The sequence below is a fragment of the Cebus imitator genome, unplaced genomic scaffold (assembly GCF_001604975.1).
Source record: "Cebus imitator isolate Cc_AM_T3 unplaced genomic scaffold, Cebus_imitator-1.0 Scaffold108, whole genome shotgun sequence".
Classification (NCBI taxonomy): domain Eukaryota; kingdom Metazoa; phylum Chordata; class Mammalia; order Primates; family Cebidae; genus Cebus; species Cebus imitator.
This window is the reverse complement of record NW_016107423.1, coordinates 4,544,427-4,564,841: the sequence shown is the minus strand read 5'-3', so window position 1 is coordinate 4,564,841 and position 20,415 is coordinate 4,544,427. Positions and strand designations below refer to the sequence as shown.

At 37.2% G+C, this 20,415-nt stretch overlaps 1 protein-coding gene across 5 annotated transcripts in view; it reads left to right on the top strand.

Annotated features, from left to right (window-relative positions):
- Window positions 1–16,429, top strand: part of SPART (spartin) — a 64,891-nt gene extending 48,462 nt beyond the window's left edge. For all 5 annotated transcript variants that reach the window (XM_017537975.2, XM_017537972.1, XM_017537976.2 and 2 more), the window contains exons 6-9: window positions 4,782–4,976; window positions 7,076–7,234; window positions 7,319–7,409; window positions 14,796–16,429. In XM_017537975.2, coding sequence (XP_017393464.1) covers window positions 4,782–4,976; window positions 7,076–7,234; window positions 7,319–7,409; window positions 14,796–15,060 — 710 coding nt within the window. In that variant the 3' untranslated portion in view covers window positions 15,061–16,429. The remainder of the gene's footprint in view (window positions 1–4,781; window positions 4,977–7,075; window positions 7,235–7,318; window positions 7,410–14,795) is intronic.
- The last annotated feature ends 3,986 nt before the right edge of the window (window positions 16,430–20,415 follow it).

Sequence of the window (20,415 nt, the reverse complement as noted above, 5' to 3'; positions counted from 1 at the left end):
TCACCATTCAGTAAGTCAAATTCATAACCCCATTAAATAGGTCTTGACTCATTTAAACGACTGTCAATTCAAGTTTTCATGTTCGCTAAAATCCATTTTAAAAGATCTATTATAAAGCAGAGGAAATCTTCAACATAAAAAACCAACAAGCTAAAATAATTAGCTACCAAGAACGAATAAAATATTTTTTCTAGTGCCAAAGAACTATACTTGAGACAAGACAAAAAGATAAAGCCAAATTTTCAAATGTAATTGCATTAGTTAAAATTGACCCTTGAAAGAGATTTACAAAGAAATAGCAATGAAAAACCTTTTCACTTTTACTACCCTACCCCCTAACTTTATAGGCTGCTAAGCATTATTATTTGGAGGCCATTATTCAGAAAACTTGCCTGTCACCCCCACACACTAAATTCAGAGGTCTTTTTCCCAAGTTTTTTGAGTTTATACTGCTATAAGTTTGTTCCATTTACTATTGCTATCTAACAAACTGCCCCAAACCCAAAGGCACAAAGCTATAATTTTTTTCTGCGGAATTCAGTGAGCCAGGTATTTGGAAAGGTCACAGCAGGAATGGCTTGTATCTCTTTCATGGTATCTAAGGGCTTCATCTGGGAAGACTCAAAGGTTAGCTAGTGACTTGACAGCTGAGAACTGGAATCATTGCTGATACCTCTAGCGTCTAGGCTGGGAGAGGTCAAAGCCTAGAACTGCCAAATAGAGAGTCTACACATGGCCTCTTGTGGCTGGACTTCCACCCAGCGTGGTGGGTTTAGGCTAGTCTGGCTTCTATATGGTGACTTGGGGCTTCAAATGTGAATCAACCAGTGAATATACAGAAGCTGCATTACCGTTGCTGACATATTCTTGGAAATTTCCAGCATCACTTGGTTAAAAGCAAGCAACAAGCTTGCCCAGATGCAAGAAATGTGACATAGACCCCACTTCCCACTGGGATCATATGGATCATATGTCAGGATCATATTGGAAAGATGAACATTCAGAAGAGGAGACACTGTTTGTGGTTATCTTTAGAAATTACCAGCTGCCACTAAATCTCAGGCCTCCTAGATACTATGGTTACCACACAGTGGTGCTAAGCAGTAGAGCCAGTTAATCCTTGGAAGAGATCTCTTTGGAGATTTTAGAAGAACTCTCAGCAGTGCCTAATTTTAAAACAAGCAAAAACTGTGTTCTGGTAACACTCCAAGGCCTTCTTTATTACTTAAGACCTCTCAGTTTCTTAATGCCAGTACCTCTTTTCCTTTTTATCCTGTACCTTCAGGGCTGGGGTTCTAGTAATATCCCTCATAGTTGGTGACTATAAACCATTTAACTGCCTATCAGTGTATGTCTCTTTATGAGCTTTTTAATATGTAGAATAACTAGTTCTTCAAATGCTTACGGTACAAGGAAAACAAAGGGAGGGGGCAGAAAATAATAAAGATTTACTCTAGGGAAAATGATCTGAATCAAGAGACTATTTTTACCTGACCCATTCAATCTGAGTTCAAAAGGAATAACTAGGGCTATAAATTGAGCTCATTCATCTTAGCCCATAGTTGGTGCCTGTCCACTGTCGAAGAATAAGTAAAGATCACTAAAAGCTACTCTGAGGTTTTCCTAATATAAAAAGTGAAAAAAGTAAAACAACCATGCTTCAAGTTTACCTGTATAGACTTGAGAAACCTAGACTTAACACTTTAAGAAGTCAGGGGCTATACAGTTATCAATGGAGTAGGGCCTAGTAAGCTAATTTGAGGAGTTAGAGGGTTGCCAACAGTAGACTGATGGAGCCTACCTTTGGAGCAACCTACCTTCAACCATTCTGAAACACTTTAGAGGTTGTGAGATAGCAAAAGATCATCAGGAGTGTTTGTCGCCTCTCAACCTCCTAATCTTTCCCAATTTAATTTACAGATGGACTCTGGAATGCTAGGCAAACAATTGACATGGAGTGAGACAGAATGATCACTTTCTGCCTACCTATTCCAACATATCTGAGGGCTGAGAGTGAACAGAAGGGAGGCAACTATGATGCCTCCCTAAAGTTTCTCCAAGATTATGCATTTCTTTTGCTACCCTTTTGTGCTTCTAGGCCCTGATAAAAACTTTTCCATTTTGGTTAATTCAGTCTGTTAAAGAATAGACAAAGAAGTCCTCCTATTCTTCAGTAGATTCTTTGTGAAACTCCATTGGGTGGCACAGTCTTCCAGCTGTCAGATCCACAAAGATCTTTATTCTAGCGTAAATTAAATAAAATGAACAAAACATCAAAAAGCAATCATATATTCAACTTATACTTTGATGGGTATAGGATGGTTAAGTGCTAAAACATAATTTCTAGGTTTTTAGAGGACCACATCAAACATAAGATACATGTCATGTGATTGGGAATTCAGTAGCCTTGTGGTAGCCAGTTTTCTGCTAGTTTTCCACTGCTGTTAGCCAGAGATAAAGAATATCAAAAGCTGAAAATAGGTCAATGTTCTAAACTCATATTTCTTATGGTAAAATTATTAAAACTTATCAGAAAAGTTGAGCTCTATGTAATTTTAGAGGTCAGTTAGCTTTTTACCAGGAGAGAAAGCTGAGATTTGGAACTTATGTGTTTTTTTGTTTTTGTTTTTGAGACAGAGTCTCACTCCATTACCCAGGCTAGAGTGCAGTGGCACCATCTCAGCTCACTGCAACCTCCGTCTCCCAGGTTCAAGTGATAGTCCTGCCTCAGCTTCCTGAGTAGCTGGGACTCCAGGCGTGTGCCACCATACCATGCCCAGCTAACTTTTGTATTTTTAGTAGTGACAGGATTTTGCCATGTTGTCCAGACTGGTCTCGAACTCCTGACCTCAGGTGATCTGCCCACCCTGGCCTCCCAAAGTGCTAAGATTACAGCTGTAAGTGACCATGCCCAGCCAGGGACGCCTGTTTTTAATAACAACCATAAATGATAGCTTTCTTTTGTTCAGTAAAAGTGGACAGTGTCCTAAAAGCTGTAGCAGTTAGGTTTGAGTTAGGTAATTTTAACATCTGCCAGTGTCTCATTTATTCAACAATCATTCATGGTCTGCCATACTACAGCATTAATTAAGTGCATAGGATGCAGACGTGAACAGAATCAATCTATATCTGCATTGTCCATGCCATTTAAAATATCTAAGTGGTTACCAATGAAATGTTATATTTCCTCATTTTCTGTTGCTGTGTTTACAGTTTTAACATACTTACGTATGCTGTATACTTCCATGGTGATATGTTGTTGATTATTTGCATGTAGAATTTCTCATTAGTGCTATGACTTTTTGTTGATCTCATTTCCATTTATTTTTCTTAGTCATCATTGTACTTCATCCCTTTTATTTCTTATAGTGTCATTATAGGATTGTAGTCTCCTTTGTTTCATTGTCATTTGTTTTACAGTTTCTCAGTTTCCAAGTTCAGCTGGTTTCTTACTTCTTAAAACTTTTCAACTTATAAGTTAATCTAAAAAGATAATTTTTTAAATGACTTCTTCAAGCCTTCTATTGTTTATGGCGCCTGTTTGTTTGGATTTGAATCCTTCACTTCCCCAGAAGTTGATTGTCAGGTAGGACAGTGTGGGTAGGCTTGGAGCTGGAGGTGGAGATGTTGACTAAAACAGGAAGAGAAACATAAAATTTCTAATTACTTATTATATGCCACTTTTCATTGTTAACATTTTAAAATAAACTGGTATGATTTTCACATGATAGCTGGATGCTTACTCATGGGCTGGAGTAATCAATCATATAAAACCATGCCACAGACCTTGAGAACATACTTAAGTATTTCGTATGTTCAACTTTGAAAGCTTATTGTTAAGGGTTAGCCAAAAAAGAAGTATTTTCAATTGGAAGTCTCTGCAAAGTAGGGTAATACTTCTTCCCATCTTAGGGGACACTGTTCTTGTATATTTTTTTCTTTTCTCATCCCTCTCCCGATCTTCCTTTCCCCACATTCCCACTGACTCAGGACCTTTTGTCCTCACTAGAGAAGGCCCTTCCATCCTTCTGTTCCTCTGGTAAGCACTTCTGTCATTGAAGCTGTGAGAAGCATAAGCAAACCAAAGGGCTAGGGCCCACTCTCATGAGAAATGGCTAAATTATCTGGGCCTCTCTCTTCTCTTTTAGATTTTCTCTGCTCATGCATTTGGGTGTTGCCATGTTTTTGTCATTTAGGTTTATGTAACAAGCTAAATGGTGCTGAGATCCAAGAGTTTGGGTTTAGGATTGAGAAAGGAACAGGACCCCCTGAGTAATGCTTTCAGTCTAAAGGAAGTAAGAGTTCTGCTTTGGTGTTTTGAGATACAGTTCTTTGATTTCCATTTTGTGATGTTTCTGTCTTTCTCCCTCAGGATTTCATGGGGAAAAGTGGTGCCTGGCCTAAGGCAAAAAGAACAAGAGTATCTGGGTTCTTTAGCCAAATCCTATTTTAATGGCACCGAAACTCAAAATTAATACCTAACAGTAATATACTGTGGTAAATAACATACAGAGATACCTACAAGTTGTCATGGCAGCATAGAGTAGTGCAGAACTCTGTCACTGAGTGACATGTGACCTAAGTATTCAAATATTAGTTAGAAAAGGTATATATTCTAGGAAGCAAACTGTAGGTATAAAGTTAGCTTGAAAGTTTATGACGTGGCACACTTAGCATCTGATTATCAAACTCCTTTTATTTTTTTCTGGTTGATGTTATTAAAGTGTTTAAAGTATAATTAGACCTAATATTATAAAATTTTTTAATTTTCTTTTAAAAAGGTGCTTCCTGGGTGAGTTGGGGTTTAGTCAAAGGTGCTGAGTTTACTGGCAAAGCAATCCAGAAAGGTGCTTCTAAACTCCGAGAACGGATTCAACCAGAAGAAAAACCTGTGGAAGTTAGTCCAGCTGTCACCAAGGGACTTTATATAGCAAAGCAAGCTACAGGAGGAGCAGCAAAAGTCAGTCAGTTCCTGGGTAAAGTAATTCTAGATAACTTTACTTCTTTAAAGTTAAATTTAAAATAATGTCTTCATCCAGGTTTAATCTGCATGTTCATTTAGATGGTTTAATCTCAAGAATAAAGAATTAGGACAAAGCAATTTCTCTTTGTTATTCATAGTGGGACCTGCAGACCAGCAACATCACATGGGCCTATCTGGAAGCCTTAGAAATGCAGAATTTTAGGCACATACACACCTACTGATTCAGAATCTGCATTTTCACAAGATCCGTAGGTGATTCTTATTTGCATATAAAAGTTTGAGAACTGGTTAAAGGGTTGTTTTGATGTGTTGGAGTGGAGAATGTGTGTATCTTTGAAAAAGAGTTCTGAATGTACAGTCATGTATTTAATGAGGGGAATAAGTTCTAAGAAATGTGTCATTAGGTGATTTCATCATTGTGTGAACATCATGGTGGATACTCACACAAACCTAAACGTTACAGCCTACCCCACACCTAGGCTGTATGATATAGCCTGTTGCTCCTAAGCTACAAACCTATACAGCATGTGACTGTACTGAATACTATAAGAAATTGTAACACAAAGGTAAGTGTTTGTCTACTTGAACACATGTAAACATGGAAAAGGTACGGTAGGACAGTAGGAATGCAGTATAAAAGATAAAAAATGGCTTAAAACCTGAGAGAGCACCTACCAGGAATGTCACTTGCAAGACTGGAAGTTGCTCTGAGTGAGTCAGTGAGTGAGTGCTGAGTCAATGTGAAGGCCTAGGACATTACTATACATTGTTGTAGACTTTCTAACACTGTACATTTGGGCGACACTAAATTTATTTTAAAAACAAAGTAATTGCACTATGATGTTAAGGTGGCTGTGCTGTTACTAGGCAATGGGACTTTATCAGCTCCATTATAATTTTATGGGACCACGAAATGTCTGAAATGACCAAAAGGTCATTACGCAGCACAGCTGATGTGAACCCTTGAATCCTTCTAAGGGATATGACATATTCTTTCAAGGAGAACAGTTTATTGCCTAGCAGTTGAGGGTCAAGAGGGAGGGATCTGTTGTTTGAGAAAAGCTGACTTAGTCATTCTGGTGCCAGCTTTCCCAAGCAATATGCTTCTAACCCCTTGCTCTTAGAGAATCACAGCACTGAAATTTGGTGTTTTGAGATGGGTAGATAGGACCTTAATGGATTACCATTAAATTTAGTAAAATTATCTTTTTTGATATTTAGTATTTTTTGAATCAGATTTTGGATTGTTTACTTTTATAGAATTAAACACTTTACTGTTATTTCACTGAGTTCATGGAGATATTTATTGATAGAAAAATATGAATACACTAGGCTGGGTACGGTGGCTCATGCTTGTAATCCCAGCACTTTGGGAGGCCGAGGTGGGTGGATCACGAGGTCAGAAGATCAAGACCATCCTGGCTAACATAGGAAACCCCCATCTCTACTGAAAATACAAAAAATTAGCCGGGTGTAGTGGCACGCACCTGTAGTACCAGATACCCAGAAGCCTGAGGCAGGAGAATGACTTGAACCCGGGAGGTGGAGGTTGAAGGGAGCCAAGATTGCGCCACTGCACTCCAGCCTGGGTGAGAGAGTGAGACTCTGTCTCAAAAAAAAAAAAAAAAAGAAAAGAAAAAGTAAATACATTAAGCTGGAAAAAACTAAAAGTACTGATCAGTCTTGCATTGTAACAGTCAAAGAAAAGGCAGCTGGTGTTCTAAAACAGAAGTACAAGAACATGTATATCCAAGAGGCAAGGTTATAAACATCAGTAGGCTCTGCAAACACAGCTTTAAAACAAACAAAAGCCTTTGTTTAAAAAATAGCCAGTCTATGCTGCATGCCTATAGTCCCAGCTACTCAGGAGGCAGAGGCAGGAGGATCACTTGAGCCCAGGAGTCCAAGTCAAGGCCAGCCTGGGCAACACAGTGAGACCTTGGCTCTAAGCTTCATATCCTTAAGTAGCAATTGTAACATTATATGGTAAAACAATTTTAGATGCTCATTTAAGAATGTTGCAAGATGAGTGGTAAAAATCAAGGGAATAATATATTTTTCCTAAGTTTTCTTTTTTTACGGTCCTATTAGTAGATGGAGTTTGCACTGTAGCAAATTGCGTTGGAAAAGAACTAGCTCCACATGTCAAGAAGCATGGAAGCAAACTTGTTCCAGAATCTCTTAAAAAAGACAAAGATGGGAAATCTCCTCTGGATGGTGCTATGGTTGTAGCAGCAAGTAGTGTTCAAGGTAACAAAGGGGCCCAGCATTTTAACTAGGAATGTCTGTTTGCTTTGGACTAGATTTACTTACTTTTAAATATTATTTTTACAGGATTTTCAACTGTCTGGCAAGGATTGGAATGTGCAGCTAAATGCATTGTTAACAATGTTTCAGCAGAAACTGTACAAACTGTCAGATACAAGTAAGTTGAATTTTATCATTTTAATGACTAAATCTCTTGTAGCATTTGTAAAAATTTATGACAGTGAAGATATTTCTATTAAGTATTTAATAAAATAATTTTTTTCACTCTGCTTTTCTTAAATAGGGAGAATAATATTTCTAGTATAATAATAGAATTCTTACCACTTTGCTTTATATTACTAATTGTTACAAGCATTTGTTCATCATTACAGTAAAGAATAGGTTTAATTTTTTTAAAAGCTTGGAATTTCTATATACCTTATTAACTAGCTACATGTTTTTGCTGGGTAATATCTGCCTGAAAAAACTTGAATTATAATTAAACTGTTACACCCCTTGTTAATATTAGCGTACTCTGTATACAGACTGTTAAATTATGTCACATCTTACTTGACTTTGATTACCACTGTACATTTGTATTGGAATGGGTAGATGGTATATCTTCAATTTCATATATCAAGAAATGGACAAACAAAAATGAATGATTTGTACATGCTCACCTGATTAGTTTATCAGTGCTTTCTCATTTGGCCTCAAGGTCTGTCCCTGGAGAGCGGCTGTAAATTCTAGTTCTGCTGTGTTGTGGGTCAAGAGGAAAAGCTCATCATGTTTGCACTGTGCCTTTCACAGGATACTTCTTTATCCTGGCACACCCATGACCAGGTGTCCCTCTCTCAGGGAACTTATTTATGGCAGACGCCCTTGTGGCTCTTGTCTGACCTGTGTTCAGTTTGTTCCTACTAAGATAGCCACGCTCTAGGAGACCCGGACTAAGAGGAGAGCAAGGTTTGGGTGTGTTGCTCAGGTGAGACACAGAGAAGGCGGCACAACCACACACATTAAATAACAGAAGCATTTTATTACAGATCTTTGAGAGAAGAGGGGTGCCCACGAAGGCCAACAGGAAGTCTGGAGACAGCAGAGTGCTCAACCAGTGTCTGGGTGGGGGTTGAACAGGGAGCACGAGCAAGGGAGAGGCGATTTGTATGACTGCCTTCATGAAGGTCCATGGGTGTTCTTTCTTTGGCTTTCCAGTGGGGCTTGGATTGTTTATCTTAAAGCAAACAAGTGTGAACAGGGGAACTCATTTACATGACTCTAGTTTTATGTGACTCTAGTGTTGGACCGTTGGGTTTTCTTGTGGTCAGAAGCTGTGGGGTATCCTGAGTTTTGAGTCAGTGAGATGAGAAACAAGTGGACTGTATTGCAGACAAGCACATGGGGAGGGGGAAGTTTTAACTAGGCCAAAGGTGATGGGATGCAGCTAGGTTTCAAGCAACTTATGTCAGGCCTAAAAATGAATGCTGAAGCAGCAACTATATAACAAATTTAGGACAAGTGTTATTAAAGGTGAGATTTAAAGCAGGGTCTTCTGCTTTTAGGTCCTTAGCCTTTCTACCTGATTCTACTTTCTTTACACAATACTAGAAGAATCAAGGTCTAAAAACTAAATCTAGTATGAAGGACCTGAGTTGCTTTATTAGCCTTGAATTAGTTTGGATCTTACTGTTTATTTAGAAAGAAAAAATAAGAGTAATATTAATAGTATTCACAACTCTTGGTTATTGTGTTAATTATACACTTACTGAAAGCATTTAGTTGAGTTCTTATTTTTGTATCAGTCACTGTGTTCATTGCTTTTCATATGTATTATTTATTTTCAACACTGTTATCGTCCCCATTTTACAGATGAGGAAACCAAAATGTAGAGTTAAATACCTTGTTAAAGATGACTCTCCTAGCCAGGCACAGTGGCTCATGCCTCTAATCCCAGCACTTTGGGAGGCTGAGGTAGGCGGATCACCTGAGGTTGGGAGTTCAAGACCAGACTGAGGAACATGGAGAAACCCTGTCTCTACTGAAAATACAAAATTAGCTGGGTGTGGTGGCACATACCTGTAATCCCAGCTACTTGGGAGGATGAGACAGGAGAATCACTTGAGCCCAGGAGATGGAGGTTGCAGTGAGCCAAGATTGTGCCATTGCACTCCAAACTGGGCAAAAAGAGCAAAACTCCATCTCAAAAGGAAAAAAAAGACTCTCCTAGTGAGTAGTAAAGCTGAGATATAAACCAAGTGTTTCTGTCATCAGAACCTATGCTCTACAGTGCTAATTTAATTTCCATCCTTAATTGGTTTGATCTTCTCTGTCTGGGGCAGGTGTACATTTGTTTGGTTGTTTGGAGATAAGAAATAGGGATTACTGGGCCAGGAGCGGTGGCTCACGCCTGTGATCCCAGCACTTTGGGAGGCCGAGGCGGGCGGATCACAAGGTCAAGATATCGAGACCATTCTCACCATGATGAAACCCCATCTCTACTAAAAATATAAAAATTAGCCGGGTGTGGTGGCACGCGCCTGTAGTCCCAGCTACTCGGGAGGCTGAGGGGGAAGAATCGCTTGAGCCCAGGCGGCGGAGGTTGCAGTGAGCCGAGATTGCGCCACTGAACTCCAGCCTGGCGACAGAGCAAGACTCCGTCTCAAAAAAAAAAAAAGAAATAGGGATAACTTTATTTTTAAATTTTTTTATAATTTCAACTATTATAGATTAAAGGGTACATGTGCAGGCTTGTTACATAGGTATATTGTGTGAGGTTTGGGGTACAAATGATCCGATCACTCAGGTAGTAAGCGTAGTACCCAGTAGATGGTCTTTTAGCTCACAGTTCCCCTCTCACCCCGCCTAGTAGTACAGTGTCTATTGTTGTCATCTTTATGTCCATGAGTACCCGGTATTTAGCTCCCACTTATAAGTGAGAACATGTAGTTTTCTGTTTCTGCATTGATTTGCTTAGAATAATGGCCTCCAACTACATCTATGTTGCTGCAAAGGACATGATTTCATTCTTTTTTAGGGCTGTGTAGTATTCCATGGTGTATATGTACCATGTTTTCTTTATGCAGTCCACCGTTGATGGGCATCTAGGTTGATTCCGTATCTTTGCTGTTGTGAATAGCGTTGCATTGAACATGCAAGTGTATGTGTCTTTTTGGTAGAACAATTTGTTTGCTTTTGGGTATATATCCAGTAATGGGCTTGGTAGTAATGGATCAAATGGTAGTTCCGTCTTAAGTTTTTTGAGAAATTTCCTAACAGTGGCTGAACTAGTTTACATTCTGGGGCATACATACCTTTGAATCAAAGCAACATGGCATATCATCTTGGAGTGTCAGTTTTACCAGAAGAGTTTAAAAATAAAACATACAATAGATCTAAAATTCTTCTGATAGAAATATAAAACTCTGGCCTTCCAACTCACTTCTTATCTCTTGTGGCACTGAACTCTGACTAATATTTATTCATTGTTTTATGCCCCTGAGGTTACTTTGGATCAGTCATAATTAGAAAAATAGCAAGAACAGGAGAAAGTCAGAAATGCCTTTTAGGCCAAAAGATTACCATATTAGAAGATAGGAAGTGCTTTATTGGGTTTGTCCATGTCCTACTCTAATGGAAAAAAAATATGTAACTACAATTAATAAAAGTTTGAGATTCACATAACTAGGAAATACTGAATTTTAATGTAGATTTTGAATTTCTGGTCCTTAATGAGGAGAACTTAATGTGATGAATAGCGTATTTTTAACAGTGATTCTCAGCTCATTTATTTCTATTGTATTATTGCTATTCTTTTTATCCTTCCAAAGATTCATGGAATTTTTTTTTTTTTAAAAAGCAGGTAAGTGATAATTTAGTTAAGTAGTGTTGTATTTCTAACTATGAGGACGATTCATTCTTTGCAGTAATTTAGTTTCTGCTATTAGAAATTTAGGAAGATGGGAGAGGTAGTAGAGAATAAAAGGTTTTATTTAAGTAATACTATTTCTCACCTGTGGAGCTAATCAGGCCCAAAGTAGAAAATGTCTTTTAAGAGAAGAAACTAAAAGTGTTGAACCAGTAATAACTTATTGATAGAACTGAAGAAATGGAAGAGCTTGTTGTACCTTTGTTTAATTTTGTTCTTATTTATTTACATACACTTAGGTTTATTTATACTGTTCTGTATTTAAATTTACTATCAAAAATTTGATATACTGACCATTTGTGGAGCACTCTAATCCAACTGATGGTAGTATAATAAGGAAAATTTGTGTTTTCATTGCCTATGCTCTCCAAAGTAGTTATTTTAAATGTGCCTTAATTTTATGCCTGGAAGAAAACCAAATGTATTCTATAAACTTCCTTATCTGATTTCAGGTGGATAAGCCAGTACAGAGGATTAAATAACCATTGTTCTTAAAATTTTTAGGTAAATGCATAGAAACTATTAAGATTCAGTTTATTTTTGTCAGTTACATTAATACTTTCATTTGATATTTGGGGATGTGAAGACATACAGGAATAATGAAAAACAATAAGTAAACACTGAATTGCAGTATAGTACCTATTCAATAATTCATCTCTCTCTACATAGCTTCTAAGTTTCACCTTTAAGCTCCTTTTATTCCACTTTAAGCGTTTAAAGAAGAATAATATAGCTTCGATAAGTTAGATCTATTTTTATTTTCCCCTTGCAATATTTTATCTTTGAATATATATTTGTGGAATGTAAGCTTAATAATATACTTTTTTCTTGTAGAAAATTGACTGTTTTATGTTTTTTGTTACTGTGCTATAATTAGGTGTAGCAAGTTTATTAGTTCGTTTAGTGAAATTTAATTAAAATTCCCCTTAAATTTGCCCTGGATGAAGGAGTAACTTCAATGGCAGGTGTCATATTACCCAAAACCAGTTCTGTATAACTGAACACATTGGAGAAATTTCAGAAAAATGTGGTTCAATTGTAGTTTTGAATCTCATTGACTTATTTAGGGCTACTTTATATTCATTTTTTATTATTTTTCAATTGGTAGTGTTCGTGTATAAAATCCAAGTTAATGAGCTCTAATTAAAGTTAATTTGTTTAAAAATAAAAGATCAAAAATAAATTTAATTTCCTGCCAGATATATGCTTTCTAGGAGTTTATAGCAGTATAGTTTGAATCTGAAGAAAAAGACTAAACAGTTACTTAGTAAGAGAAGAATAGATGCTTATTAGGAAAACTAGTTCTGAGTCATATTGGAAAGCAGGAGTGATACTTGAGGATATATTAAAAAATACAGCTGATGAAAAGCCATTTTATAGGATATTTAAAAATATATGTTTAGTATTTTAGACTTTTCAAAGTGCTTTCACACATATACATTATTTTTTGAGAGAAAGAAGAGAAACTTGATGAGATGCAAAGAGGTAGAAACTTGACCAAGGTCATATGGCCAGTTAGCATTAGAATCTAGTTTTCTGAATATTCTGTTTTTTCTTTTTTTCCCCCAAATTAATAGGAATTGCTACTGAAATTGGAGATAGCCTAGAAAAACAGGCAAAATTAACAGGGTGCCAAAATGAATTCACTTTTAGTGCATTATTAAAAACGGTGTAGCATTTAGAATTGTGTTACCTATAGAAGTATGAGTGCAGTTAGAGGTTATCAAATTGTTATCAGTGGAATAGGGAACATTTCAGAGTCTCAGAAATGGAAGTTTGTAAATATGGAGGATTTTCTGTACCTGAAAACATGACTGTGGTGAAATTCTTGAGTTGTGATGTCACTTCATTGTAGCTCACATGGTCCTGGAAAAGTAAGCCCTCAGGAAAACAGGCCCAACCAAGAGTTATGATCACTGTTTTTCAGTGCTGAAACTGCTGATACCTCTTTCTTTTTGTGTAGACATAGCCATTACCACCTGACAGTAGTATTTGTGACTAAGCCTTCGTTGATAATGAGAAGGCCCCATCAGCAGTGGTGCATCTTCTGCACCATCAGCAAATCCTGTGAAATGCTGAGGGGTTACAAAACAGGGACTGGCTGAAAGCAGTTTAAGGGAGCTTTCCTGTTGACTGGTGAGAAGCCTGCCGGTTAACAATAGTACAGACTTGGAAGGTTTGACAGACTAGGCTCTGCCATGCGCTAGCTTTAATATAATTATTAACATTAGGCAAAGGACAGAATAGAATCATCATTCAAGGGCACTGTTAAGATTACTTCACACCGGGGTTGAAAAAGCCAAGCACAAACAAGCCAGTGGGATCACAAACTACAGTTCTAGGCCAGGCTATTTAGTAATAGAGGACTTGTTAATTCAAAAGACAGATCTAGTGTTATATACAAAGTCCAGATAGGGGTCATAAAGCATTTAGGAAGCATCACTGTGTCCTGGAGAAAATGTAAACTTTTGCCTTTTTGTTGTTGTTTGTTGTTTAAACAGTCCTTTATTTGAGGAAACCTATGGGTAAGAAAAGCTTTAAAAGCCTGTTACCAAAAGGGTAAAGAATAAGAGTAGGCAGATATGTTTTGGTATGCTTGTATAAGACCTCAAATTGCATTTTATCATCGAAACAGTATTAAATGCAGATATTTGTTATCAATAACTACTTTTGTATATGCTTTATAATTTCCCAAGCACTTGCTATGCATTTGATGCTCAAAAGACTGAGGAAGATAGGGCAGGAATTACTGATTTCATTCATTCAGTGAATATTCATTGAATATCAGGCACTATTCTGAATGTTTAGGATACATTAAAGAACAAAGCTAAGATTCTCCAAAAGGGTTTATATTCTAGTGAGACAAGCAAAACATGAACAGTGATAATAAGTTCTGTAGTATGTAGAAAGTGGTAAGTTATGGGAGAAGAAAGAGCAGTTTAAAGGGGAATTGATTGGCAAGAGATGGAGGTGGGCATGTGGGAGAAGTCAAACAGGTTAGATAATAGATTGTAGTTCAGCCAACTTGAAGAAAGTGGGGCAGAGAGCTATGGGAAATCCAAGCAAAGAGCAGCCAGTACAAAGGTCCTAAGACCTTTGAATGCTTGGTAGGCTCACAGCAAGGAGGCCAGTGAGTGTGCAGTAGGGTGGGATTGGAAGAGAATGCCATAGAATATCTGTTTAAAGACAAACTCAAATTCCTATAATCTAAAAGATATAGCCAAAAGTTTGGTTAAGGTAGAACTTGAAACTACTTATATGACTCTAGATTAGTTGCTTCTGTGAATATTTTTCCTCATATTTTCAGAAAGGGAGGATTAAAAAAAGAAATAATGACTGATTAATGACCTATATTATAATTTACACTTTATTTTTATTTGACAGTCTTTATTACATCAGTCTCAGCTAGTCTGAGTTTATTTTCACACACTGTTTTTACTAAAGGAGAAAATACAGCTTTCTCACAGTGTGATTTCATTCTCTGCTATGTATTTTAAGTTATTAATTAAATTGAAACCTAAGCTTTGAGTATGCTTTCCGAGATAACACAGTAATCATTTGACTTATTTAATACTAATTCAGAAGACCGTCTTTTATATTTATCATTTCATTCTACATCCTCTAATCTTTTTTTTAAAGATATGGCTATAATGCCGGAGAAGCTACCCACAATGCAGTGGATTCTGCTGTCAATGTTGGTGTGACTGCCTACAATATTAACAACATTGGTATCAAAGCAATGGTGAAGAAAACTGCAACACAAACAGGACACACTCTCCTTGAGGACTATCAGATAGTGGATCATTCTCAGAGGGAAAATCAAGAAGGAGCAGCAAATGTCAGTGTGAGAGGAGAGAAGGATGAGCAGACGAAGGAAGTAAAGGAGACGAAGAAAGATAAATGATGGAGCACTGGGGATCACCTATACCAAAGCCTTATGAAATGGATGAAATTTTGTTAAATAGACAAATGTGGAATTCCTCACAGATTAACCAGTATTTTTTAAATGTATTCATTCCTACAAATTACCTTTCATAAACTTTATGGCATGTCTTCTATTTAAAAGGAAAAGAATAAGTATTCTTGCATCTAATCTTAGAAATATGAAGTTATATTCTCAAGTTTATTTTTTTCCAAATGTAGCTGAAATATTTTTGCAGGTAAAATAAAGCTAATAATATGTGTGCTATTTATACCTTATTAAACCTAATGTTGAGCTATTTTTATATCTGCTATCTTTCAGAAAGCGAAATTAGTAAACTATAGATTTGCTTAAAACTGGCATTTAGTAACCTTAATTCTTTTTATAGAAGGAATGACTTAAAGTATCGTCTCCTCTTTTTGCACTAATTGTGGATTTTTTTAGATGCTTCTCAAAATTTTCAGTGCATAAGCTAAACAAAAACTAATCCTAAACTAAGAATTCTCAAAAAGACTTGTTCAAAACAGGGAAAAGACTCATGAAAAGTAAAATGGACTACATTTGTAACTTACCTGTTTGTTAGGAAATGGTCTTTTTTATTTAAAATGAATACAAATAGATTATTAAGTCTTTTGTATTGAGACTGGTATTATTCTCTTATGAGCCTAGGAAGTTTGGGAGCATTGTTGCATTGTATTAAAATTCAACATGATTATTAAAAGCCTAATTGGATAAAAAAGTACTTTATGAAATTATTTTACCATATCTGCTTCTGTTTTTCCAAAAGGTTAAAACTTGTAAAAAAAAAAATAATAATAATAATATATATATATAAACATAATTGAGTTTACTAATGGTAAATATTTTTATTCTGGGATTCTGTCACTGGAATTTATATTAAAAGACAAGTTTCTGAAAAGGAAAGGTTCTATTCATAATCAAGGTAAAGAATATGAAAACCTTAGGCGTAATCCATGGTGGATAGGCATTATGGTTTCCACTTTGGCAGAAGGCAGACTATTCACAGACCTGTTTACTTACATAGGCCAACAAACTGTGTAAGTAAATACCTAATGGAATTTTATTTTTGTTTATTGAATTTAAGAGATACTAGTTTTCATAGCTGTAGTCCATTCTAATAATTTCATCTTCTAGTGGCTACTTAATTAGACTTTATTTGAAGCTGTCTGAAGGATGTACTTTGTGAATAAAAAACTCTGAATTGCCTGACCTCATTATCACATGGGCTTATATTTCGGGAACACATAGAACTGATGGAGGCTTTTTCTAAGGCCAAGGAAAATGTACTAGTTGTTAAAATGGAAATAAAAGTGAATTGGTAAATAGCTTACATACAATCTATGCTTTGTTCAAATTTAAGAAATGGAACTTCACATATTCTCATTTGTGGGAGCTAAAAATTACAGTTGAACTCATGGAGATAGGGAGTAGAATGATGGTTACCAGAGGCCAGGAGACATTGAAGGGATGGGAGGGAAGTAGAATTGATTAATGGGTACAAAAATATAGTTAGAATGAATTAATTCTAATATTTGGTAACCCAACAAGGTGACTACAGTCAACAGTAACTTTTTATACATTTAAAAATAAAAGAGTGTAATTGGAACATTTGTAACACAAATGATGAATGCTTGAAGCAAGAGATATACCCTTATGTGATGAATATAAATTGCATACCTGTATCAAAATATGTGTCCTATAAATATATACACCTACCATGTACCCATAAAAATTAGGCCAGGCACTGTGGCTTAAGTCCGTAATCACAGCACTTTGGGTGGCTGAGGCAGGCGGATCACCTGAGGACAGGAGTTCAAGACTAGCCTGACCAACGTGGAGAAACTCCATCTCTACTGAAAATACAAAATTAGCGGGGCATGGTGGTGCATGCCTATAATCCCAGCTACTCGGGAGACTGAGGCAGGAGAACTTCTTGAACCTGGGAGGCGGAGGTTGCAGTGAGCCGAGATGGCACCATTGCACTCCAGCCTGGGCACTCCATCTCAAAAAAAAAAAAAAAAAAGAAAAATTTTTTTAAAATTAAAAAAAAAAAATGGAATGGCAAGTAACGGGATGTATACTTGAAAAAGTTACCTTTGACCTTTGACCAGAGGTCAGCAAGTATTTTCCATGGGCTAAATCCAGATGGCCACCTGTTTTCATAAATAAAGTTGTATGGAGCACAGCCATACCCATTTGTTTACATATTGGCTATGGCTGCTGTCTCGTTCAACATGAGAGTTGAGTAGTTGCATTAGAGACTATATGTGGCCCACAAGGCTAACATTCACTCTCTGGCCCTTTGCAGAAAAAGTAGGCTGCCTTAGAGTATAGAAAATGGACTTTTCCCACCATTCCACTGAATCATTAGGAGATAGGTGTCTTCTAAAGATTTTTTTGTGTAATAATACATAGATAAAATTGTACATAATATGTAAGGTATGATGAATAACGGAATTAACACTTATAAACTCATCACCTAACTAAAGACATGGAAAGCTGGCAATTACATTTATGTATATGTTCTTCCTAACTTCTTTCCCACATCATTATTTTTTATTGTTCCTTGCTCTTTTTTTTTTTTCTTTGGGACGGAGTTTCGCTCTTGTTACCCAGGCTGGAGTGCAATGGCGTGATCTCGGCTCACCGCAACCTCCGCCTCCTGGGTTCAGGCAATTCTCCTGCCTCAGCCTCCTGAGTAGCTGGGATTACAGGCACGCGCCACCATGCCCAGCTAATTTTTTGTATTTTTAGTAGAGACGGGGTTTCACCGTGTTGAACAGGATGGTCTCGATCTCCTGACCTCGTGATCCACCCGCCTCAGCCTCCCAAAGTGCTGGGATTACAGGCCTGAGCCACCGCGCCCAGCCTGCTCTTTTTTAATGACACGTATATTCTCCAAACATACTGTTTCATTTTAAAAGATTTCTTCATATATTAATGTGAAGTCTTATTCAACTTGCTTTTTTGAGTTTATGTTTAAAATTCATTCTTGTGCTTATATGCATGGATGGTTTAGTTGCTGTATAATATTCTGTGTGAGTATACCACAATTTATTCATTTCCCTATCAGTTGACATTTGTTTTTAGTTTTTGTTGGTAGAAACAGTACACTCAAAACATTTTTGAATGTCCCCTGGTACACATATGCAAGAGATTTTATACATAAGAGTGGAGTTGTTAGCTCATCAAGGGTTGGCCAGTTTTAACTTTGCAAAATAATGCTAGGTATTTTCCAAAATGATGGTATTCTCTTAGTAGTATTTCCCTTGGCAATGTTTTTATTGTTAATGTAGCATATATAAAAAAGTATCTCATAGTTTTAATGTGTTTTCCTGATCTCCTTTCCTGACCTTAGTAATTTTTCATGTTCATTTGCCATTCATTTCCCTCTACTGTAAAATTTGCCTGTTTGTCACTGCGGACAGTTTTGCTTTTCACATTTAGGTGTTTACTGAGAATTATGTGTGTGTGTGTGCAAGATGTAAGGTATCTAATTCTGTCTCCCCCCACCCCCACAGTGGATAATCAATTATCTTCCATTTATTGAATGGTAATCTTTTCTTCAGTAATCTCCCACAGGTCTTTATATATCAAGTGTGAGTGTTTCTGGGCTCAGAGATGTTTCTGGGCTCCGTCTGTCATTTCCTTTGTTCTGGTGCCACACTGTCATCATTATAAATAGTAAGTCCTACTGATTGTTAGGGCAAGAGGCTCAATTCCCTCGACCAAAGTCTTTAAGAGTATTTTGGCTGATTAAACAAGTACCATAAGGAGTTTAAAATCTTCCCACAAAGAAACATCACCCCAGATGGACTTACAGGTGAGTTCTAACATACCTTAAGAAAACAATGTTACATTGGGTACAGTGGCACACATCTGTAATCCCAACATTTTGGGAGGCTGAGGTTGGGTAGATTCTCTTGAGTCCAGGAGTTTGAGACCAGCCTGGGCAACATAATGAGACCAAAGATATTGTTGGACATTGTGAATTTTACCTTACTGGGTACTGGATGTTTTGTGTTTCTGTAAGTATTCTTGAGCTTTTGTCTTGAGATGGGATTAAGTTACTTAGAACCAGTTGGATACTTTTGGATCTTTCTTTTAAACTTGTTAGGGCTAGATTTTTTTCTACTCCTAAAGCAAAATCATGTGTGCCTCATGCCCTGTGAATTCAGAGGTTTTCCATTCTGGTGGGTGGCAGCAGGTATTTATTCGCACCTTTGTAAACTGTCTTCTAATCCTTTGTGGTGGTTCTTTCCCTGGCCCGAGTACTGAGCATTCATCAGTACTCCACTGCAGAGTGTACCCTGTGGCAGGCCAGGTCTCAATAACACAGGCCTCCATAACATCTGTTTCAGTACTGACTGAATGGTTAAATACTAAAAGCTAAAAAAGCCAAGGCCCTTACACAAAAGCTATAATGTAACAAAAGCCCACCAAGAGTTTTACCTGGGCCTTTCCTGGGCCTTAAAACATGACAAAATAAGGAAGGAATTCTTAACAGTACCCATTTATGATTAAACAAGTTTCTTGGGGGTCTGACGGAATCCTGAAACCTCCCTGGATTAGCAGGAGACAAGGGTCATCACCCCAGCACCTGGACCCATTTAGATTAAATTTACTGATGCTCCAGAGAAAGGTCTTCAGGACTCAGACCTTAGCTGTAGATTAAAAGAAGTTAATCACTTGTGTCTTAAGATGAATGCAGACTTACATGTAGACATAAAGTTTAGAAGGTATATAAGCTCTGGAAAACTAATTTTGAGTTGGTCTGGTGATAATTTCCAGGCCTTCTCTGTGTAACTGGTTGCAGAAATAAAAACTCTCTTCCTCCTCAGTTCATCTGCATATTGTTTTTAGGTCACGAGAAATAGCAGCCCCACTCCCAGTTTAGTCTGGGAACACCCTTTGCAGCTCTCTCTAATAACTGCCCTGAAAAGTCTAGCTGCTTGTTCTCCCTAGACTCTTAGAGAAACTCTTTCCTCAACTTAGGGCAACCACCAGCCTCTGCCTCTGTTCCCCCTTTCTGCTTTGTACCCTGGCCTTTGGAGCTTGCCTCATTTGTGTCCCATCTCTTGGTGATCATTGTCCCTTACTGCTTGATGTTCAATGTCTTCAAAACCATTGTTACTCCTTCCCCCAGCTTTTTAGTTATTTCAGGCAAGAGGGTAAATTCAGTTCCTTTGTCTCTACAGATCTGTAGTTTCTGTAGCTGTTGACAAACCTGTTTTCTGCTTGCCTTTGTTCTTAATTTCCCACTGTGAGATCCTGCTAACAGACTTTTTTTTTTTTTTTTTTTTTTTTTTTTTTTTT